The following is a 24,107-nucleotide window of genomic DNA, read 5'->3' as shown; positions in this document are numbered from 1 at the left end:
AGGAGTTTATTGATGGCATCCTGGCCTCAAGTATGTGTACCTTCAGTACACACGCACACACACACACACACACACACACACACACACACACACACACACACACACACACACACACACACACACACACACACACACACACATCAAAGTCACTAATCTGAGCCCAAATTTATAAGAACTGTATAAGAAAAGTATATGTAAAAAAATCAAAATCTCAGTGAATTCATCTGTTTACGTTTGCCTTGTGATTTTAGAGTATTGTAAAAACACATGAATCCTTTGACATAACCTATGAGGTCTCTAGTATGCTTTTAGGAGAGTTTGAGGTTCATGGTTAACTTTACATTTCCTTCTTGTCACAGAGTTCCCTACCAGCCGGTTGGAGATGTCTGCTGTGGCTGACATCTTTGACCGTGACGGTGACGGTTACATCGACTACTATGAGTTTGTGGCAGCACTGCACCCCAACAAGGATGCCTACAGACCAACTACAGACGCCGATAAGATCGAGGACGAGGCAAGAACACCATAACACCATAAAACAACCACATTTCTGTCCTGCTTTTGGGTGATGAGAACGTGACGACTACAGACTCACAACCTTCAGTGTCCAGGAAGGCTGAAGAACTACTCTGGAGAATAATCTTTTTACATTTGTATCTCTCTCCACTCCCAATCTCCCTCGCTCTCTCTCTCTCTCTCTCTCTCTCTCTTCTCTCTCTCTCTCTCTCTCTCTCTCTCTCTCTCTCTCTCGCTCCCTCTCTCTACTCCCACTCCTCTCTTTCTCTCTCTTGCGTGCTCTTGCTCTCCCTCCCTCCCTCTCTCTCTCTCTCTCCATCTCCCTCCCTCTCTCTCCCTCCCTCTCTCTCCCTCTCCCTCTCTTTTTCTCTCTCTCTCTCCCTCCCTCTCTCCCTCTCTCTCTTTCTCTCTCTCTCTCCCTCCCTCTCTCCCTCTCTCTCCCCCCCCTCTCTCTACTCCCACTCCCTTTCTCTCTCTCTCTCTCTCCCTCTTTCTCTCTCTCTCTCTCTCTCTCTCTCTCTCCTCTTTCTCTCTCTCTCTCTGACCCCAGGTCACCAGGCAGGTGGCCCAGTGTAAGTGTGCCAAGAGGTTCCAGGTGGAGCAGATTGGAGAGAACAAGTACAGGGTAAGTCTCCACCCGCCATCAGCCTGATCTCACATCACTTGATAGAGCAGTTCTGTAGGCCAGGCTATTCAGTCCTCCTCTAGCTGAGTAAATAGGACCTTTATCATTCATGTAAGTCTTGCTGTTTTTAGTCATGTCACCCATGCCATAAAAGGTTTAAAGGAGCATTTCATCTTTGATGTGTATGTGTCATCACATTACCATGGCAACCATGTGCTGCCCCACCAACCAAACTAATGACATCACCGCTGCCGTGAACCCTGAATGAGCCGCCTCACTCCCCACTGCCAGGGCTGTGTCCTTCATCACGCACTCAATCATCGTCCTCATCATTAACCCCGGGTTAATGAAATGGAAACTGTGACCTCAGACTAACCCCATTGCATTGCACAGGCCCTGGATCCATCACGCTTCCCAGCACCTCTGTCTGTCTGTCTGTCCATGTCTGTCTGTCTGTCCATGTCTGTCTGTCTGTCTGTCTGTCTGTCTGTCTGTCTGTCTGTCTGTCTGATCATTACTGTCTGTCTCTGTCTGTCTGTCTGTCTCTGTCTGTATGTCTGTTTGTCATTGCACTTGTGGCTTTCCCCTCTTCTTGTCTGCGTCTGTCTCTCCACTGCTCTGGCCGTAGCCACTGTAGGAGCACTCTAACCTGTTTATGGCAGACAGCCCAGGGCAAGCCTTACTCATCCCCCAATATCCACCCCCATATCCACCCCCCCATCACACGCCTGCTCCAGCAGCTCATTATAGAGGAGAAATCAGCCCAGTGGACCTCAAAGCGTTGTCAAAATACATAGCAGTTAGGCCTCTGGCCATTCTGAGAGATTAGGAGGATTTACTTTAGTCACACTATTTCGAGTGAGTTCAGCTTTCTAGCAGTACTTCACATGTGAGCTGGTTATCAAACAGTTTGCCTTACATGTTCACTTCACCTCTTTGTGTTTCTCTCCTCTCTTCTCTCCTCTCTCTTCTTCTTTTGTTTTTCCCCTCCATGTCCTGCTGGATTTATTGTAGTTCTTCCTTGGAAACCAGGTAAAGTGTCTGCTGTGTGTGTGTGCTGTGCTCAAGTGTATTTATTTTTACTGATTTATTTTGGTGTGCCGGTGGGCGAGGCCTGTGAGACACGCACCCCCCCCCCCCCCCCCCCCCCCCAAAACACACATGATCTCTGGCACTGCCCCCATCTCCCTCCGTCTCTCCGGTCATCAGCTCCTCCTCCTCCGGCCGCTGTTATTGGTCACGCTAAATTCCACGGCCGCCACGGTTGCAGGCTTGGTGACCAGGCATGTCCTGTTTGGCAGGAAGAGCCGGCAGACGGACTGACCCAAACGGCTGGCTGCCCGCCCGCGTTGGGTGAGGGGGGGGAGCAGATGTGGGCAGTGCCAGTATGTGGGCATGTCTCACAGGCGTCGGCCTCTTCTTTGTGTGTCCTTGGCCATCTGTTGTGTGAATACTTTTGGGATGCTATAAGAGGGATGGTCTGGCAGTGATTCCGTGGGTTGATGTGAGTGAGTGTTTACAGGGGTGAATGTGAACTGACTGACTGACTGAGGGTTTCAATAAGAGGGCTAGCTGTCCCTATTTGCTCTGGTGAAGGTTTCTGGGCGGTGGGGGTCTGTCTACAAATCAGTGAGATGATGTCTTCTAACGTTCCTGAAGCTGTCTTATAACGGATCTGATCTCAAATCAGTGAGATGATGTCTTCTAACTCTCTGAAACTGTCTTATAACGGATCTGATCTCAAATCAGTGAGATGATGTCTTCTAACGTTCCTGAAGCTGTCATATAACGGATCTGATCTCAAATCAGTGAGATGATGTCCTCTAACTCTCTGAAGCTGTCTTATAACTGATCTGACTTCAAAACACGAAATCATGAAACGTAATCATTTGTGGGGCCCTTTGTCTGAAGGAATCAAGTGAATGAGTTGTGGCATGAGGGTGATTGTGTGGGGGAGGCAGAAACAACTTCGCCGTATTTTACATGGGGCTGATTTGTGAAGACCTCATTATTTCTAACATCTATTATTTTTCTTCTCATTCTTTCGATCTTTCTTTCTTTCTCCCTAAAATTCCTCTCTATGTTCCCTCTCTTTCTCTCCTCCTCCTCCCCATGTCTCTCTCTCTCCCTCAGTTTGGTGATTCCCAGCAGCTGCGTCTGGTGCGGATCCTGCGGAGCACCGTCATGGTGCGGGTGGGTGGAGGCTGGATGGCTCTCGATGAGTTCCTGGTCAAAAACGACCCATGCCGAGGTGAGTTACACACACACACACACACACACACACACACACACACACACACACACACACACACACACACACACACATATGTGTTTCCCACACATATACCACCTCCCACAATATAGTCTTTCCACGCACACGCACACGTACACGTACACGCACAATCACACGCACACACACACACACACACACACACAAGGCAGCCTAGTTCAATGTCCTTTCCACTTTCAGGTCTGTTTAGTAAACTCCTCTATTGTAGAGATGCCTCGACTGTCACAGCTCTACTTCTCCGAGCTGTCTCTCTCTTTCTACTTCTCTCTCTCTCTCTCTCTCTTTATCTCTCTCTCTCACTCCATTCCTCTGGGATCATCATGGGTTTGTCCTCCCAGGTCATATGAAATCATCTCTCCATTTCTCCCATGACGTCTCTCTCACTCCTCATTGCGTTCTTCTCCTCTTTTTGGTTATCATATGCATGGCCCATCTCTCTCTCTCTCTCTCTATCTCTCTCTCTCTTTCTTTCTCTCCCTCTCTCTCTCATCCTTTCTGATTTATAGTGCATGGTGCATGTTCCTTAGCTCTCTCCTTCCCTCCTTCTCTTCCCCGTCCCCTCTCTTTTTCTCTCTCTCCTCAGTACAACATCCTGGACTTAAAATCCTTCGCTCCGACTCCAGCAGCTCCATCTCATCTCGTATAGGTTCGGTTTTCTCTCTCTCTCCCTCTCTTCCTCTCTCTTTCTCTGCGCTTTTGTCCTTTTTTTCCTCTGGATCTCACACCTTCTGTTCTTTTCCTGCTTCGCTGTGCTTTGCTGACTGTGACACTAAACAGCCCCCCCTTACCCCCCCCCCAAGCTGCTGCCTGTCTCTCCCTCACCTCAGGGACCCCCAGGACATGGGGGACGTGGGGACACTTGTCCTCCTGGGACCAGTCGAGTGGCTTGCGCTCTGTGTGTTTTGTATTTGCGAAAGCTCACAGGACAGATTCTCATGCCTGTCTCTGTGTGTGTGTGTGTGTGTGTGTGTGTGTGTGTGTTTTTTGTGTGTTTTCTTCCTGAAAAATACCCTGAAAGCTGTGCTATTCTGCCTGTCATGTGTATTATTATGAGGAGTGTGTGTGTGTGTTTGTGAGTGTGTGAGATTTCTTCATGTTGTCTCTGTGTGTCTCTCAGTGACAGTTACCCCTGGCTATTTCTGCTGCAGAGGTACCTACCATCTCCTCTTTCTCTCTCTGTCTCTCTGTCTGTCTGTCTCTAACTGTCGGACGTCACCCATCATGTCCCCTTCATGCTGACTCTTTAAATCCATCTGTCCAGCTGTGGGTCCATCTGCTCTGTCTGTGTCTCTGTGTGTGTGTGTGAGACTCTGTGTGTGTGTGTGTGTGTGTGTGTGTGAGAGAGACTCTGTGTGAGACTCTGTGTGTGACTCTATGTGTGTGAATGTGTGTGTGTGTGTGTGTGTGTGTGTGAGAGAGAGTGTGTGTGTGTGTGTATGAGCCTTTATGTGGGGGCAATATGTATGTGTGCCAGGCAGTGTCATGCTTTCTGTACAAACGAAGGACTGGCCTGCCCTGGTCTTGGTTCTCTCTCTACGAATCCCAAATGATCGACTGAAAGCAGTATCATAAACATAATGGAGTGATTAAATGTCCCACGGACCAGGGAGTGGCCTCCTGGGTTTCTAATAGCCTTTGAAGCAGCTCTTAAATGGGATTGCTCTCAGGAGACCAATGACAGGGTACACCTGGTGTTGGGGCAGAAATTACATGCTGCTCCCATTTATTGACTTGCCTGCTGTTGCTAGCGGTGACGGCGAGGGGCGTGTCCACGGCTACTGACCACAGCTACAGTGCACTGCTGCTGCTGCACTTGGCCCTCTCTCCTCTCCTCCACCTCTCTCTCTCTCTCTTTCTCCTCTCCTCTCCTCTCCTCTCCTCCACCCCTCTCTCTCCTCTCCTCAACCTCTCTCTCTCTCTCCCCTCCACCTCTCTCACTCTCTCTTTCTCTTCTCCTCTCCTCTCCTCCACCCCTCTCCCTCCTCTCCTCAACCTTTCTCTCTCTCTCTCTCTCCTCCACCTCTCTCGCTCTCTCTTTCTCCTCTCCTCTCCCCTCTTCCACCTCTCTCTCTCTCCTCTCCTCTATCCCTCTCTCCTCTCCTCAACCTCTCTCCTTCTCCTCTCCTCTCCTCTCCTCGATCTCTCTCTCCTCTCCTCCATCTCTCTTTCTCTCCTCCACCTCTCTCTCATGTCTCTCTCTCTCTCCTCTCTCTCTCTCTCTCTCTCTCTCCCCTCCATCATTTTCTCACTCTCTCCCTCCCTCTCTCTCTCTCTCTGTCTCTCTCTCTCTCTCTCTCCCTCTCTCTCTCTCTCTCCCCTCACCCCTGTCATGGCTGCTGCTGCTGGGCTGTGTTTTGTGTGATGAGGCTAAAGCTGATGTGTGTTTCTGAATGCTGGCGAAGGGCACCTGACCATGTGTGTGCTCCCCGCACACGTGCGTACGTGTGTGTGTGTGTGTGCCTCTAACGATGAGCCAGGCATGCCCCCCCCCCCCTCTGGATGTGTGTGTGAGCATTGTGCTGATGTGAGCGCTCCCCCCCCACACCACTCCCCATGCAGTCAGTGCCCCGGGGGGGGGGGGGCCCAGACGAGAGGCTCTTGTGTGCTTTTACTCTAAACGGCTCCATCACCCCAGGCTGGACTTGTTGACTAGTCTCTCCCCAGAACCATCACCCAGCCTACTCACCTCACAGCAAACACTGACACCCCCCCCCCTACCCCCCCCCCCCCCCCCCCCAAACTCCACACACATATTGTCCTAGAGTGAGTGACCCCTGACCCCCGACCCCCCCAGAGCGCTGGTTGTGTGTGCAGCAGACCCCCTCACAGGGAAAGCACAGGCTCTCTCACTCTCACTACAGAGTTCTGCCTGACTGACTGAACCGTCCAAATCCAGAATCCAAACTAACCTCCATTTGTATCAATCTGTCCCTCCCCCCCCTCTCCCTTCCCTTTCTCCCCTCCTCTCTGTAGCTCGGGGGCGCACCAATCTGGAGCTGCGGGAGAAGTTCATCCTGCCGGAGGGGGCTTCCCAGGGGCTGGCAGCGTTCCGCTCGCGGGGACGGCGCTCCAAGCCTTCGTCCCGCAACGCGTCTCCGACCCGCTCCTCTTCCTCAGCCTCCCAGAGTGCCCACAGCTGTGCCTCCTTGCCCTCTGGACCCCCCACCCCGACCACCTCCTCTCGGGTAAGTTCCATTGGACAGGCGCTATACAGGGGGTGGGGGTTGGAATATGCACTGGATTATTCAGTGGAGGGGTGGTTGTTAGAATCTAAATGTACCTTTTCTCTCTCTAGATACAACAAAACGTCTAGCCATGTTTATTTCCATATTTAAAAAAATATTACTTACAAACGAGGTGTCCTTTTTTCCATGGCTGCTAATTTGTAGCTGTTCCATAGCACTGAAGTATATAGCACTGGTTATATGAAACTAGTCTTATGTTTTGAAAGTATAGTGTTATGTTTTGGGTGGAGGTAAGAAAATTGTGTCTTTGCCATCAAAATTGTCTCAATGTTTTTTTTAGCAGCTAAAGTAATCATTATTTTTGAGCTCATTAACACAAACACACCTCACATAAACACTTGTGCAAACCGCACACGAAAACATGTTTGTGTGAGCACATGTCCGTGGCATCTGTTTGTGCATAAATGTTTATCTAGCTCTTCTCTGCTTTGGGAGCTCTTCTGTTGAGATCATCATATGATGCTGCTGCTGCTGCTGTTGCCCTGCTAGGTCCCCCTGAATCCTAAGAAACATTTAACAGCACAGCGGTGGGCTTTGACAGTCCCAATCACAACTCATTAATGTCTGATTGAAATTATCAATAATCAATAATCAATTGCAATGAAATGATAAACAAAACAGCACAAAATCACACACAAACACACACTGCCATCATCATGTTGGTGCATTTTGTTGTGGTGTCTGTTACTTCTTGTGATGTTCACGATCGTGTGACTGTGTGTTTGATCATACGAGTGTGTTGTGGTGTCTTACTTCTTGTGATGTTCATGATCGTGTGAGAGTGTGTGTTGTCTGATTGAGTTGTTTGTGCACGTCTCAGTCCCATGGTGATGATCACTGTCTCATTTGCCATCTCGTCCACGTGGTTCATTTGTTGTTCTGTCTTTTTTTGTCTTTTTCGTCCTCCTGCTCACCTTCCCATTTGCTTTTGATCATTCTGATTTCATCCATGTACTCCTGTGGTTGGACTCACCCTCACCTGTACAACACACAACCATTCCATTTCCTCTCCTCCCTCTCCCCTTTCTGTCTGTCATCCTTCACTCCTCCTCCTCCTCCTCCACCTCTCCCCCCCTCTGTCCATCCCTGTGTCTCACTGCCTGTTTTTCCCAGTCGTCCTACTCAAACTCGCGGGGCTATGCCAAGCCCTGGCTGGCACACAGTAAAACGCCAACTCCCACCAAGTGCCAGTCCTGTCCAGATCACACTGCCCACACCCCAGGGCAAGAGGTAACACACTCGCCCCCCCCGTCCCCCCTCTGCTATCCCATAACGCTCCTAACACAATAACTGCTACTTGACAAGACACACACACCCTCACCACCATTGCATTCGTGCACCCAAATATAACCAATCTGGTCTGCACTGAGACATGTTATCTATTCATTAACTATGTTAATACATAACAAAGGGTTTACAAAGCAGTAGTTAGCATGCTAATATGGACAAACCCAAGGCCTAGTTTCCCAAAAGCTTTATAGTGCGACAGTTAATGTCGCAAGAGTAAGTATACAAAATAGTACTCTTTCTACAATTTGTATTTATAGTTAGAGCACTTACAAGCTTTTAGGAAACTCAGCCCCACTTTACTAAAGAAGTTGTAACATGACACGTGTCCACCACACCTACAGGGGGCAGCATCGTCCAAATTAAGGCGTCCGGCATTCCACTCCAGCCGCGGGTCACTGACGGGGGAGAACGGAGGAGCAACGCCCGGCTCTGCATCCAAGGGACGCCCAGGTGAGCCCCCCCATGCACCTTTCACGTGTGCTGTTCACACCTAAGCTGCCTTAAGGCCGATATATACTCAGTTTTAGATGCAACGCATTAGTTTTAGACGCTTACGTACTTACGCGTTGAGTCTAAAACTGAGTATATAGCTGCCTTAGTATCAGCTTTCACAAATCTCATGTCTACAAAGTGACTCCCAGTGTAGATGGCAATAGATCAAACTATGGAAGGTAGTCGATCCAAACTGGAGCAAAGATGAGGGGGATTAGGACCCAGAGCAGATCTGTCAGCATTGGCAGTGCTTTGACTTGGCCACTGTCTGCTGTCTAACCACATCCTCTCTCTCTTCTTGTCTAGACTCCAAGCGCACCCCCACCTCAGCCGGTGCAGCGGCCAGCAGCCGGGCGGGGAGCCGGGCAGGGAGCCGTGCCAGCAGCCGGAGGGGCAGCGACGCCTCGGACGCCTCGGAGCTCCTGGAGACGCGCTCCGCCTGCTCCGACACCTCGGACACGCCCCGCCGCCCTGGCAGCAAGCCCTCCAAGATCCCCACCATCTCCAAGAAGGCGCCAAGCCCCAAAACACCTGCTGCCGGGAAGAAATAGTGTGCCCACTCTCAACCCAGCGATGGAGGAGGAGGAGGAGGAGGAGGGCCACAGCACAGACACTTCTACAGATACACACACTCTCACAGGCTGGCCAGCTCTGGTGGCCCAGAGAGTTCAGCACACACAAGGCTGGGGCCAGACTCACGTAATCCAGACTGCCCCCTCCCCACCCCCCCCTCTCTCTCTCCTCCACACGGGTCGGAGAGGGGAGAGGGGCTGCTGCTCCATAACCTCCTCCTACGCTCCGCTCCACTCTGACTAATGGTAGAACCACAGGATGCTGCCTTATTTGTGTTTCTCATCGTCTTTGCTTTGGATCCATCGTCTTATAGACACCTTATAGACCTTTTTCTTCCCCCTCTGAGCGGGTTACTGATCCTCCAGCACATGCACTTGGACCATCTCTCTCTCTATCTCTCTCTGTCTCTCTCTCACACACGCCTGCACACTACCCTACAGCACAACTGGTACAGGACTCCATGGTTTAGGGGGTAGGGAAGGACAGTGGGCGACCATCTTCTGGTTTGGCCGATTTGTCCATAGACTGGCCGGTCCAGAGTGACTGTGACCAGCATTCGTATGCAAATCCCAGCGGTCACTCTGGGCGCAGGACTTACAGAAGCAAAGGGGATTTACCTTACGCCACAGCAACATGACAGGGTCCAGAACATGTCAAGAGGGGGTTGTCACAGTGTTATGCGAATAAACAAGAAAGCTAAAAAACAACTCCATAGAATGGACACATGTAGTCCAGCTGGGGATTGTGTGGGAGCCATTACACCTATGGTGTGCAGAGGCTCACACACATGATACAACACAAGTACACACACACACACACACATACACGCATACACGTGTTTCCTTACGTTCCAATCGTGTGTGTTGGGTTGTGTTCAAAACCAAACTCCAGAAGCCCAGCAGACTGCACCCCTCTGTTTCAAAGACACCCAGGAGACACACGTTTAGAGCTCACCAAGACCGTCTACAAGACTGTACGCAGCGACGCCATTCTCCCTTCGATCCGCTGGTGTTGTCATGGTAACCCCATGTGTTCCATGTGTTTGTTTTAACTCTGCTTCGTCCTCACAAGTTACAGAAAGGTCTTGAAGGGTCATTACGTCACTTCACAGTATGCAAAAATTAATAAATTGTGAATGTCTAATTTTTTTCTGATTAATTTATAATCCTATCGTATTTGTTTTTGTTCCTTTTTTCTAGTATAAGAAAATGTGTATTTATTTTTCCGTACAGGAGCATATCACCTTTGGAGAGTGACTAGTATTAAAAGAATTCTGATGATGATGATGATGATGATGATGATAATGATGACAATGAAGACTTTTTCAAACCCTGGAGACTGCCTCTCCTAGAGTAGTTTACTTGATCATGTTTTTTTGTGGTTAAACTGACAAGGAAGTTGACCAGATTCCAGTGGTGGCCTTCTTCTCCTATGACTACAAATCCCAGATCCCGTCAAAAGTGGCTTCCTACTGTGTGTAGGTTCAAAGGCATCTTCAGACATGAATGAGGAGGACCTCAGGGGGTGATGGGATAGTGTTGGGGCCCTGCCTAACCCCCACCCAACCCCCCTCAGCTGCCTCCCCTTGATAGGCTCTTCAAAATTGTCTATGTCATTGACAAACATTGTTCCTCCGTTTGTTCCAATGCGAATGGAGGTGTATGGCGAACCTAATGAGAGTGAGCAATATCGTTAGGTGGTTTGTGTTTATTTATTGTCTCTAGGAAGAAAGGAGGAGCTGTCGAAAGGATCCGCCTTTCCATTCTGTTACGGTCTGTGTAACATGAAATAGAGTGGGGGAGGAGGGGGGGGGGGGGGGGGGTGAAATTGTGTAAAAGAAAAAAAAATAAGATTATAAAACCTTTTTTTGTTCTTTTGTATTAAAATAATGCTTGCAGTAAAATATGATGTCGTTATGTGGTCTTTGGTATGTGATTATTTCTCCCACTGAGAGATTTTTTGAAAGACCCTCATTGAGATGTCTGTGTGTGTGTGTGTGTCTCTGTGTCTCTGTGGGTGGGTGGGTGGGTGTGTGTGTGTGTGTGTAAATTTCATGGATAACAGGAAATGATAATTAGGAATGGAGGGCAATTACTGTCCCAGTGATAAGGACCCACCCTTCAGAGCTAGCTAGCATATGTGTGTTTGTACACGCGTGTGTGTCAGTGGCTGTGTATGCGTGTGTCAGTGGCTGTGTATACGTGTGTGTCTGTCTGTGTATGCGTTTGTATGTGGGTGTGGGACAGGAGTCATGGTCGAACTTGTGGGGGGGAACAATGACTAGTAGTGCGTGACTGTGTTTGTGTGTGTATGTGCCTGAGCTGGATTTTGTATATGTTTGGGGTTTGCACATAGCGGATGGGGTTTAGGAAGGGTGGTGTTTCACAGTTGTACATTTGTGTGTGTGTGTGTGTGTGTGTTTTACAGGCCTTACTCTGCAGCTGCGTGTGTGTGGGTTCACATACAAATATTTAAACCCACTCACATCCTCTCCCACATACATGTCTCACACCACAGCCCGAGTACTGCTGACCGTATACACACATACACACACACACACGAACACAAACACACGAACACACACACTGCCTTCTCTGCAGTCCACTCCAACTCTTCACATGTAAAATCTTCTCGCAACACCAACAAGTTAGCACTAAACAGGAACACTGAACAGCACGTTTGCCTGTACTAACTAGCCTCGGCACCTGAATGGGGAATCCACATGGCTTTCCAGTTGGTTTGGAACCTCGGTCTGGCTTCTGTGGCGAAACCATGTGACAGCATTTCAAAGTGACCACAGAGCTGGGCACGTTTGAAGTCGTATACACACACGCACACACACACATACACACACACACAGAGACTTGCTCAAACATAAACCCTGCACTATATTTGAGACTGTTCCCGGAGGGCAAAATCCTCCCCACAGACGTCTGCGTGTGCCACAAACACAAACTGGCATTCAACACCCCGGATTAAGATGGATGAAGGAATTTACACCTCATCTGTTCGGTCGACTTCAAAGACATTTCGTTGTATGTTTTTCCGTAATTACATTTGCAAATATTGGATTGAATAAATACAAACCTCCTTTCATTTGCTGTTTTTTTTTTCTGTAAACAAATGTTATGGCATAGAACTAGATAACAGTAGAAAAGGGTGGATGAATAGAGGAGAGATGAAAGGGTATAAAGAAGGAGGAGGAGGGAGGAGAAGAGTCATCAAGGGTTGTGGAGAGAGTGAGGGAGTCAGCCTTGGTTTGGAAACACCCTCATTGAAAGGGGCATCCTGTGATGTGAAGGGCTTCAGTGATTACACACTGCACTGCACGTTCGACCAACAGGACTACGAGAGACAGGAGCGCCAGGCTTTCTGGAAGCTACAGTTGGAGGATTACAGAAATGTTTTCCCCCTCCTGTTTGGACTGCTAACTGAAGGATTGAAGGAATCTGTATGATTTGTGTTGTGTCAAGATTAAATGATCAGTTTCTCTTTGGAAGATGGAAACCTTTTCAAAGATTTTCAGAGAGTGAGCGGAGAAAAAAAAAGTCTGGCTCCATGTAGATGCAACCGATTCAAGTGTAAGGAGTATTGAGATCCAAAGATTTGGAGTTGGAAGATTGCTGTGGATGTTTTTCCATGCCCTGTGGATATACAGTGTGGTTTTGATCATGTTGAGGCTTGCTGACGGATCTGGAGAATTGGCAGGTGTTACATTTGATTTGGGAACCTCTGAAGAAAGACTCACTTGTGCGTCTGACCCATTTTATTTATTTTCTTCGTGACTCATATATCACATTTCTGTCCGTGCCCAGCAGACGTCCACCTGCTCTCTCTTACCTTTTATGCCTCTCCAAGTTTACTTTGCTAGGATTCGACTCGCTAACGCAGAAAAATACATGTTTATATTCCTCTGCCCTGACTCTTGTTCCTCTGCTAGTCATTCCTTCCTCTGAACCTGTGTATAAAACGGCTTCTTCAAGGAGCAAGCGTCGCAGTGGTTTGGAGACACATGAATAGTGTACCCAGGGTAAGGAACGAGACAAAGAAGAAATGAGAACAGAAAACACTGCCCTTTCTTAATGACAAACGTACCACAGAGGACTATCTTCCAGGAGATATAAGAACAAACCAAACACACAAAAAAAAACGTGCACGGTCAGTCAGTGAGGCGACTCCTTGTACTGGGCCAAATTGTGAAAGCCACTTTTCTGCCGGTGCAGTAACAATTTCAGAACATTCTGGGTTGCTCTAAAACAGTGAGATTCCTGGGTTTCAGAGCAGAAGACACTCCAGTCCTGTCACTTTTCCTTAAAGTGTGTCAAAACAATAGAGACTTAAGTATAATCATGGCAGTGGATCCCTCGGGTCAGGACTCTGCAAGACATTGTAATAGGAGCAGCTGCAGAAGACACACAATCCCCTGCTGTTGGAAAGGACACAGTAGCGTCCGCCAGCGGAGCCAGGGCAGGAGATTATCCCCCCTGGCGTTCCTGTTGCCTGTGTGTGTGCTGCTGTGTGTGTGGGGAGGGGTGGTGGAGGGGGTGGTCCACTCCAGCTTCCGCCGCCTGAGCGGCCGCGAGAAGAAGGAGATGCAGCGGGAGATCCTCTCCGTGCTCGGCCTGCCGGGACGACCCCGCCCCAACCCTCCTCTGCGCCCTCCGTCCTCTGCGCCCCTCTTCATGCTGGACCTGTACCACGCCGTGTCCGAGGCCGAGGAAGGGCTGGGGGGCAGGCTGGCGGCGGATGGGACGGGCCACGTCCACGCTCACGCCTTCCCCACCCTCAGCACGCACATGCCCCCCCTCGGCACGGTCGTCAGCGAGGCCGACACGGTCATGAGCTTCGTCAACCTCGGTGAGTGATGGGCGTGGGGGAGGGTCAAAGTTCACACGTGTTTGGATGGCTGTCATGGTGGCTTGTGCTCATTTAGGCTCTGGGCTCTGTTAAGCGCCTAGAGGCAATTGTATTGTTATGGCACTATACAAATAAAATTGAATTGAATTGAATTGAATTGCTCAAGGTAAAGAAAATAGAGAAACCCCTTTTCCTTTTCCAGGGGTCAATAACGAGCTCCATTCAAGACCATCAGAAGGCAATGATAAATGGTAGTGAGCTAAGGATGTAAAACTTGCAGAAGAGTTCATGCAGTACAATGGCAATGGCAAGAAGTTTATGTTGTACAATAGCAAGACATACCCATGGAGTAGCCGTCCCAAAGACACAGTCACATAGTGGGAAGGGAAAACTGGTTTCTGGTGAATAATGATGATAACGGGAGATGAGTTTGCTGATTATGCTTAATATTTCTTGGGCGGTAGGCAGAGTTTTCCTAGTTTTCCTGTCCGACATTCCCACTATCACTGTAAAGACTGTTTTCCTGTTATAGTTCAGATTGCTCCGATTCTTATCACATAATACGTTCAAACATCCTCTGCCCAATTGTCTCCTTCCTCTCTCTCTCTCTCTCAAAAGACCCTGGGAACTCACTGTATTGTCTTTATTTATATTACGTATATATGCCCCCAAGATACTTGTAGGTCGTAAAACACTTGATTCAGTGCTGGACACAATCCCCTAGTGTAAACATGATTGTGAATATTTTGTGTGTGGGGTATGCATGTTAAATGACTCACAGTGTCATACTACTATTATGTGCATTACCTTTTGGCTGCTAAAACAGATCAATCAGACAATTTTAGACAGTACAAGCTGTATGAACAGGAAAAGTCTCCCTCAGGCCAGGTCCACTCTCCACAGTGCACCATTCCATGCGGTCCATGGTCCAGGTCTGAGCACTGAGCTGTGGCTCAGAGAGCACAGCTGTGCAGAATTACAGGCCCTGTTGCAGCACTCAGCAGATGAAAATACTGCTGGATGGCTGTCTATATATATCTGAGCAGCCTGTAATTAGTGGTGCAGTGCTGTTGGGCTGCTATGCTGGTGGGGTATAATTACAGAACGTTCTGGTACCGGCCGGGGGTGTCAGTCTGCTCCAGTGTGTTCAGCAAGGTCACACACACACACACACACTCCTCTCTTGTTGCCATTCTTCTTGTGCTCTATCTGTCTGTCTGTCTCTACCTCTCCTTCTACTCATATGTTTCTTCTGTCTTCCATTCTTTCCTGTTCCCTTTCGTTCATTGGCTGCTTTTTGGTATCCACTCTCTGAAACTTTCCCACATTCTCTCATCACTACTCTCTCCATGCAACCGTTTGTTTCAGTTTCTGTTTCTCTCTGTCTGTCAGTCTCAACGACAATCTAGTTATAAATACCTACATGGAATCCCTCAAGGATCAATGCTAGGACCCTTGCGTTTTTTTGGAAATATTAACTTTAAGCTCAACCATGAGGAAGCATAGCAGCAATTTCCATGGCTATGATGATGACTTACAATTATATTTATCCATGATATTCCATGTCAAAACCAAATAAGTTGCTAAAGAAGCCTCTGATAGGTGTAGAGGTTCTGAACTTCCTCCTGAGCTCCACTGAAACTGAGGTTATTGTAGAATGCCACAAAATACCTGAGTGATCTACGTGAAGTTGAGCTAAGGTATTGAGAAACTTGGACCATAGATAATATTGTGTAGTCCAGTTTTGTGTGCCTGAGACACAGTATGTAAGAAAGTTGTTAAACAGATGCCTCTGATACCCAGCTGACAGTTTAAGTCAGCACAGAGGGCTTGCCATACCTCAAATAATTTAAGCCTCAACAGACAGCCAGCAAGCTTCTGGCACAGTACTTTATAAACAGAACAGTCCCAACGGAAAGATTTTGTTTTTTGTCATCATTGCAACTGTCTCGCGGTTCAGCAAATAACAAATAAACCTCCTCTTTGAACCCAGCAGTGCTTGTAATTCATCAATGTGTTCATTTTCCCCCCTTCCAGTGGAGCATGAGCGAGACCTGCTTCAACCGCGTCCTTACTGGAAGGAGTTTCGCTTCGACCTCACTCCCCTCCCACAGGGAGAGACTGTGACGGCGGCGGAGTTTCGGATCTACAAGACACTGACCATGGGCCAGAGGGCCAACCACACGCTACACATCTCTGTGTATGAGATCCAGCGAGAGATCAGACACAGGTGATGCACTCCTAGCCACCACTAAAACACAAAAGCGTGCCTTTATTCTCTGTCTTTTTTTTAGATTTAAAATATCTGTCCATTGCCTTACACATGTGTGGTTTCTTCATCATGTTGGCAGCTACTGTTGCAGGTCTGGCATTTTGTCTTACATCCATCATACATGAGCTGGTAATGTCTGTGTCCGCATATGAATATAGTCACTAGTTCACCACAGTGGAGAGTTTCTCACTCATTTAATTTCCCTCTTTGGTCCGCAACTGTTACAGTCAGCAACTGTTAAAACACAGAGTTGTTTTGCATTTGATCTGCATTTACTTTTCAAACATTTACCTCTGGGCAGTGGCGCCTGCAGCCGTACGTTTGTACGCACTGTGCGTACCTTCTGCTACGCGAGAAGAAAAAGAGAGAGTCTGAAATCATGCGCTGAGCCTGGCCAGTGCACAAGGCACAAACAAACGAATAGTGATTAAAGCACAAACAAACGCTTACAAAAGTTATCTGTTGGTGGCTCTGTGCGTACCTCCCCCAAAAAATCTGCAGGCGCCCCTGCCTCTGGGCATAGCCACTGAACCAGATGCTGCTTTATCAACAGTTGACGCTATGCCATCATGCATTTAATGACCAGTAAATGAATGCTTTTGATATTCAACCAGTTTGAATGTCGGCTGATAAATGAATCTAATGAAACATGTGGGGCCCTAATTGCATTATTGGGTAGCAGGCAGAGCAATCCGCTAAATCTGCTGTTGAACTATAGCTTATTAAATAACTTGGCAAAATCATTTAGCCAATTTAACACCATGAGCAAGATGGTGGGTCAGCGATATGCTCCCACACGCCACACAATAGCTTTGGTTTATGTGACGGACTCGCACGTTGCTCATTACTTTGCTCATTGCCGATCAATGAAATTAGGGCCCATGGTGTTTTTCGTTGGCTGCAATCAGGAGGAGTCATATCGTCCATGGTCAAATTGTGGAAAGTTACATCATTTGGTGTACCGCAAACGATCAGTTTCAGATCTGATCTATTTCTTGAAACCCTGCTGCCAGATGAGTTGGTCAATCTTACCTTTTCTGCTATCTGGTTAGGTATACACTCATTTGTTTTGTCAGTAGTCACACAATTGTGTCCCTACTCATTAATGTGCAGAGGTTCTCCCCACCCCCACCCTTGCACTGGCACTAGAAGGCTAACTAGGGACACAGAGGGCCCATAATACATACATGAGTCATTCGTGGTCATATGCACAAATGCTGATGGATGTCGACATATTCCTCCACACACTCCAGATCAGTGTGCAATCACAGCCATTTCTCATATGTAGATTTTCTTCTCTTGGGTCTCGTCGGCAGCTGCTAACACAATTTCTCAGACATCTGTACTTACCCTATGTTGATGTAGGGGACTGCTTATGCTGTCATATATGCAGACATATATTTCACTTTACAGTCATAGCTGCAAAATCCTGATATAGTATCAGTGATTTTATATAGCGTATATACTATGTATAGCATTTCTATAACTCATGAGTCCAGGGTATACGCAGGTATACGGAGTATACCCACTCATTTTTAGTCAGCATTGAGTATACCCACTTCTCAAAACAGGGCGTTTATCCTGTGCTGTATGGGCTGCTTAAAAAAATTAAGAGTATACCCATTTCTGCAGGGACCACTATACCACTGCATATTTGTATAGCATGTATCTAACTCATGATGGCGATGGCTGCTGTTTCAGAGAGCCAGAGTTTACATAGCATATGTATGTATTGCATTTATATCACACATGACTGCTGTTTCAGAGAGCCAGAGTTTATATAGCATATGTATAGCATGTATCTAACTCATGCGTGTGATGGCTACTGTTTCAGAGAGCCAGAGTTTATATAGCATATGTATAGCATGTATCTAACTCATGCGTGTGATGGCTGCTGTTTCAGAGAGCCAGAGTTTATATAGCATATGTATAGCATGTATCTAACTCATGCGTGTGATGGCTGCTGTTTCAGAGAGCCAGAGTTTATATAGCATATGTATAGCATGTATCTAACTCATGACTGCGATGGCTGCTGTTTCAGAGAGCCAGAGTTTACATAGCATATGTATGTATTGCATTTATATCACACATGACTGCTGTTTCAGAGAGCCAGAGTTTATATAGCATATGTATAGCATGTATCTAACTCATGCGTGTGATGGCTGCTGTTTCAGAGAGCCAGAGTTTATATAGCATATGTATAGCATGTATCTAACTCATGCGTGTGATGGCTGCTGTTTCAGAGAGCCAGAGTTTATATAGCATATGTATGTATTGCATTTATATCACACATGGCTGTGATGGCTGCTCTTTCAGGGAGCCAGAGTTGGTGCTCCTGGACATGCAGTCAGTGCCAGCGGGGCAGGAGGGCTGGCTGGCGTTTGACGTGACTTCGGCGAGTAACCGCTGGCTGCTCAACCCACGGAGCAACCTGGGCATACGGCTCTACGTGGAGACGGAGGAAGGTGAGGCACGGGGTGGGGGTCGGGGTTGGAAGGTCTCAGAAATAACTAGCAGTCATTATATGTGTACAGTGGCTCTAGCGTAAGCCCATTCATACAAACAAAAGTTACCTCAGAGAGATGGACATCAGAATATGATTTTTTTCTGAGTTGATTATGTATTCAAATAGCTCGACCATACCCAAGGTGCTTACAAAACCAAGGTTATAGGTTTAATTTCCAGGTAATACACACAGACGTGAGTTGCCTGTAATGTTAGTTGCTTGTAGTACGTACATCTAAAATAGCATAATTCTCATCTTAACTGGATTTAAATCCTGCATCTCTATAACCATTCCTCATAACAAACACTTCCACGCCACCTGATATACAAACAAAACAAAAAAGAATGTTGTTTTTTGTATAACGGGTTAATCAAATAAATATATTGCCATTTTTCCAGTGTCTTGTTCAACAGATGTCATTCTGGACATCTGTAAGAAATGTATAGTTCACAGTCTTGTAGTCTGCTTATTTGGCCTTTGAATTGGAGCGTCACTTTACAGTCTGGAACCTTCTCCAATATTGGGGGTTGGAGAGGTATAGGAAGGGTTAGTTGGCAGATAGTTGGTATCAATGAAAAGGGTTTCCCCCTCATCCCATTTTTCTATCACCATAACACAGTATTATTGAAGGCCCTCAATATCAATGATTACACTTTGTTGAAAGCATATAATACGTAAAATGCTGATTTTATCTTTAATCATGTAATTTGGCAACAGGAACAGTTTACCATAATCTGCTCAACACTGCCAGTGAGTTATTGAAAATATTCAGTTTAAGATTTTGACAGGTTCATGGACTGGTGCTGTGGATCACATTTATAAACATTCATAGCATGTTGTGAGGTCAAATGTAACCAGGGAATCAGGCGCTACCCTGTGTTAATAATCAACCTCAATCCCCCTCCTCCAGACCGGTCACTGTCCGCAGGATGGGTGGGGTTGGTTGGGCGACGGGGCCCCCGCTCTAAGCAGCCCTTCATGGTGACATTCTTCCGGGCCAGCCAGGCCCCCTGCCGCCCTCCTCGAGCTCTCCGGCACAACAACCCCCGCAAGAAGAAACCCAAGTATATCCTACCACACCCTAACCGGCCCGGAATGTTTGGTGAGCTTGCACACAGGAATCAAAGAGAATGTTCTGGTCAACCACAGATGGGATGATCCTTTGTGTGATTAATGGTGGATACCTTTCTGTGCACAGATCAGATTCCTTCAAGTGGCCGGCAGGCATGCAAGAGACACGAGCTGTATGTGAGCTTCAGTGATCTGGGCTGGAAGGTTAGCTTGCTCACAAACATGGCATCCCCACACATCTGAACATATTATTTTGTGGTTTGGTCAAGGCCATCTATTTCCCTGTAGAACATACTGTCCACAAACTGTGGACACACTCATTTATATGTATTGCGACCTGGTCACACAGATGTGAGTAGTGAACTGCATTTATTTCTGATTTTTACAATTCTTAAATGAGATTGGAGAAATGTTGATAGAAAAATCTGGAAAATATTAAATGCAGAACAAAATTATGGTAGAATTTTGTCTTCTTTTTTTGAGACGTGTGTGTATGTGTGTGTGTGTGTGTGTGTGTGTGTGTGTGTGTGTGTGTGTGTGTGTGTGTGTTGTTTGTGTGTGTGTGTGCGTGCTTGCGTGTGTGTGTGTGTGTGTGTGTGTCTCTCTCTCTCTCTCAGGACTGGGTGTTGGCTCCACGGGGTTACTCAGCCTATTACTGTGATGGAGCGTGTGACTATCCCTTAGGGGCCTGCATGAACGCCACCAACCATGCCATGATCCAACTAGTGGTCAGTTCTTTTGCTCTGTTTGAGCCTGCCATTCTTACTGTCTATCAGCTTTGCCTCTCTCTCTCTCTCTCTCTCTCTCTCTCTCTCTCTCTCTCTCTCCCTCTATCTCTCTCTCTCTCTCCACTACTCTCTCAGTCTTTCTATAATTCAATTCAATAAAGTCATTTTGCTTTAAGGATAGACCATATATGACACTCACATAGATACTTACAGCATATCAACACATACATAATGAAATGAAATGAAATGAAATGAAATGAAATGAAATGAAATACAATGAAATACGATGAGATAATTGAACTTCTCCTGATTCCATGAGCAGGTTCACCTCATGAAGCCAGATGAGGTGCCCAAAGCGTGCTGCGCCCCCACCAAGCTGAGCCCCATCTCTGTGCTCTTCTACGACGACAACAACAACGTCATCCTCAAGAAGCACCGCAACATGGTGGTCAAGACCTGCGGCTGCCTATAGTGTGCCCTCGGCCCCGTGTATTAGGTCTCCCCAGAAATCTACCAACTACATTCACCAAGCTTCTAGCACAAAGCCACACAATCTGCAAAAGCATTTACTTCCATGTTTGCAGCTATATGTAAGGGCCAAACATTAATGAAGAAAAGGCCCTCACTGGAGTGGTATGTTTCCTTCTTGTCATTACTCTAGTTCAAACTGTTTGCACACACATGGATGCAGCTCATACCAAAGCACCAACTCTCCAAGTGTGTTCAAGTGTGCTCAGCTCCTCGTACACCACAGGTTACATCTAGGCATTCATGGATGCCGCCATCTTACTTACTTCACTTTGATTCTGTGGGTCATTGTGAACTCAACACACCCTATAATGTCAATTTTGTGCTGTGTATTGTTTTGAGACTGAATTTGACAATGAAAAATGGTTTCCCCACTACCCTTGTGGATTTTATTTAATGAGGAGTATATCTTGAATCATTTTGATGAACTGAGACCATAATTGGTACAAATTATCCAACTTTATATTCCCTTGAGATTTATTCCACACTGTTATTTCATGAAAAGATTTCGTTGGTTTCTCCTCTCACATATTCATTGTAGTATTTTTGAATTATTTTATTGAAACGAGTGAACTAAGGTCACATCCTGTTCACACCAAACCTACCCCCAGATGTAAAAGGAATGATCTCCAGGTCCGTAAACCTTTTACACACCCTGTGTTAATTTTCAACATCATACTTTTGCTTTTTTAAGTTACTGGGACCAAGCCCTAGGGTGTGAATCAGTGGTCATAGCATGAGAATGCTCAAGGAATTAGGCTTTATCTCAGCAGGTATTTATTGCAGTGGGTCTCACTCTCATCAGTAGAATATTCAATATCCTCTTGATATTTCTCCTATATTAGATGCCAGTTGAGATTTAGAAAAATTGTTGGTTTGCCTGAATTTAATGAATGGATGAATTCAACACACATACACACACACACACACACTCATGTTCTCCATCTTTCCCTGCTCTACACACCTGGTAGAACTGATTCAAAAGTGGCATTCTTGATCAGCTAATCACACCTGATTTAGGATTGAGAGACCTTGGTTCACCATACAGTATGTACTCCTAATGAAGTATAGAGGATCATGCACCAGAGGTAGCCAGGGTTTTGTAATATTGAATGTCAAGCACAGGATACAGCCACAAAGGAAACACAGCCATACTTAGCGATGTACAGGCATATTAACATCAAACTTTATTATCTTTCTGACATGTCTTCAAGAAGCTCACAATTTTGTGTTGATAGCGCCACCTGGTGGTAATTTGCACAACAGCAAGTGATGCTGTACCACTACAAAGCTTTGGCGTATACTCTATCCACCACAGTTGATGCATCTACTTGGTCTAGTTCTGACATCACCAGCACTACTTTGTATATATCGCAACAATGTTATGCTTTCACATAAAATTATTCTTCACAGATGTTCAATTTTGTTCAGTCATATGATTTTAACATTTTCATAACACTTTTTATCAAGTCTTCGCAAACTGTTGGGAGGATCAAATGATATTGGGATCATACTTGACAATATCTTATATTGTCATGGAAAGTTCAAAAAGGACGCGGGTGAGATCATACACTTGCTACACTTTTGTGTTTTGACACTGGAACTGTTAAACTGTGGGGGCTTCAGATGTTTAATAGCCCAAAAGTGTCCAAGAAACTTTAAAGAAATTGCATCCTGGAGTGGAACAAAACACTTCCAGCCATAGCTAATCTAACCTGCGCTAGAAAGTATGTATCATCTTCCTCATGGTATGCATGTGGGTTATGCAACATTCAGCAGTGTAGTTACAGTGATGTTCATCCAACATGAAAGTGTTTCTGCCACTAAGTTGTTAAAGATGTGATATGCATACAGATTTCAAAAAAGTATATCTCAAATGATCCTCAAAAGTCTCTATATGTGTCACTGAACCTGTGCCTCAACACAGATATTGATGCCTCTCAGCGAACCTTACCCTCAAACAAATACGAAGCAGAGAGCTCAAAATTAAGCAGGGAGTCTGTCAACAATGTCAGTGAAGAAAGAGTAATGATCAGTGCAAATCAGACTGTGGAAAGGAACAGCAACATTTTGGACAGTATCACATCATATTTTGATCCAAACTTATACATATATTCATTATTCAAAACGTATACATAATTAATGTATTCAATGAGAGCCCAGATGGAGACATATCTGGATTCTAAATGGATCTGGATCTTCAAAACTTAAAAGCTTTAGCCCGCTAGTTTGAAAGCATAAATGACTGGTGGAAACCAAAAATGAATTTGCTCAATTGTAACAGTGGCCAACTGGTAAAATGCCCAGTGGGTGTGTAGAGGAATCTCATGAATGGCTTCCATGAAAACAGGCAGTACATGACCAGTGAGCGGGCGAGGGAATCCAACCTGCTATTGGCATCAGATCTGACCTCATCAAACCACCATCACCAAGATATGGGGAGCAATTAATCGTCATCTGAAACCTTGAGTTTAGCCAGTGGAATGCCATTGAGATCATAAGAGACAGGGGCTCCATCCCTTGTGGACGTCCTGCACCTCCACCTCAAAAAGAACATCCCCAGTATGCCAGCCCTCCTCTGCAAGCAAGAGTCTGCAGCAAAGATGTTACAGTGAGGTTAGGACTCATCAGATGTACGTCTTAACCATGGGGTTCCTCAAGGCTCCATCCTAGGCCCTCTTCCTTTTTTCCATTGGACTGTGTTTTTAAAGTTACATTATTAACTACCTTCGCTATGCTGATGGCACTCATTTATATCTCCCATTATGTCTCCCTCATTCTGGGTAAACAGGTGAAAAAAAAATGCTCATCATCTTTGGTTTTAAATAGCAAGGAAGCAAGCCAGTTAAATATCAAAGTTACCATGATTACCATCTATCATGTATCTCCTTGAGTAGGGTAATGGTATAATTTTAAGTCTGTAGCTGACACTAGCAAAAAAGGAGTTTCCCTAGTCACAAAAAACTGGACTTAGTAGAAGCTGGAAGCCACAGGTGAACTAGCTAACTCTTTCACAATTGTTCCCTTGAAAATTCTGGTTCTTATGTTTTGCCAGTTTGAACTAAATGGTGGTCTCTAATTAGGGCAATCATTAGATCGGCATTAGGTAGTTTT

At 46.3% G+C, this 24,107-nt stretch overlaps 2 protein-coding genes across 8 annotated transcripts in view; both read left to right on the top strand.

Annotated features, from left to right (window-relative positions):
* Window positions 1-9,148, top strand: part of macf1a (microtubule actin crosslinking factor 1a) — a 129,860-nt gene extending 120,712 nt beyond the window's left edge. For 5 of the 7 annotated variants that reach the window (XM_080859317.1, XM_080859316.1, XM_080859313.1 and 2 more), the window contains 10 exons: window positions 1-30; window positions 360-514; window positions 1,067-1,141; window positions 2,156-2,173; window positions 3,275-3,392; window positions 4,015-4,077; window positions 6,405-6,616; window positions 7,790-7,906; window positions 8,308-8,416; window positions 8,765-9,148. The exon at window positions 1-30 is cut by the window's left edge and continues 133 nt beyond it. In XM_080859317.1, the coding sequence (XP_080715443.1) occupies window positions 1-30; window positions 360-514; window positions 1,067-1,141; window positions 2,156-2,173; window positions 3,275-3,392; window positions 4,015-4,077; window positions 6,405-6,616; window positions 7,790-7,906; window positions 8,308-8,416; window positions 8,765-9,009 (1,142 nt within the window). In that variant the 3' untranslated portion in view covers window positions 9,010-9,148. The remainder of the gene's footprint in view (window positions 31-359; window positions 515-1,066; window positions 1,142-2,155; window positions 2,174-3,274; window positions 3,393-4,014; window positions 4,078-6,404; window positions 6,617-7,789; window positions 7,907-8,307; window positions 8,417-8,764) is intronic. The other 2 variants (XM_080859314.1, XM_080859318.1) reach the window with 2 other exon arrangements.
* A 4,232-nt stretch (window positions 9,149-13,380) lies between these two features.
* bmp8a (bone morphogenetic protein 8a) lies at window positions 13,381-20,937 on the top strand (the record flags this gene model as incomplete). The annotated part of the gene is made up of 7 exons (XM_080859167.1): window positions 13,381-13,888; window positions 15,926-16,118; window positions 18,477-18,625; window positions 19,577-19,768; window positions 19,865-19,941; window positions 20,355-20,465; window positions 20,788-20,937. 7 exons carry the CDS (start codon window positions 13,381-13,383, stop codon window positions 20,935-20,937), a joined length of 1,380 nt encoding a protein of 459 aa, XP_080715293.1.
* Between the last annotated feature and the right edge of the window lie 3,170 nt (window positions 20,938-24,107).

This window comes from Sprattus sprattus (genome assembly GCF_963457725.1).
Source record: "Sprattus sprattus genome assembly, chromosome: 20".
In the NCBI taxonomy this organism is placed as follows: Eukaryota; Metazoa; Chordata; class Actinopteri; order Clupeiformes; family Clupeidae; genus Sprattus; species Sprattus sprattus.
Note: the sequence above shows the minus strand (reverse complement) of the source record. Positions and strands in the feature narration are given on the sequence as shown.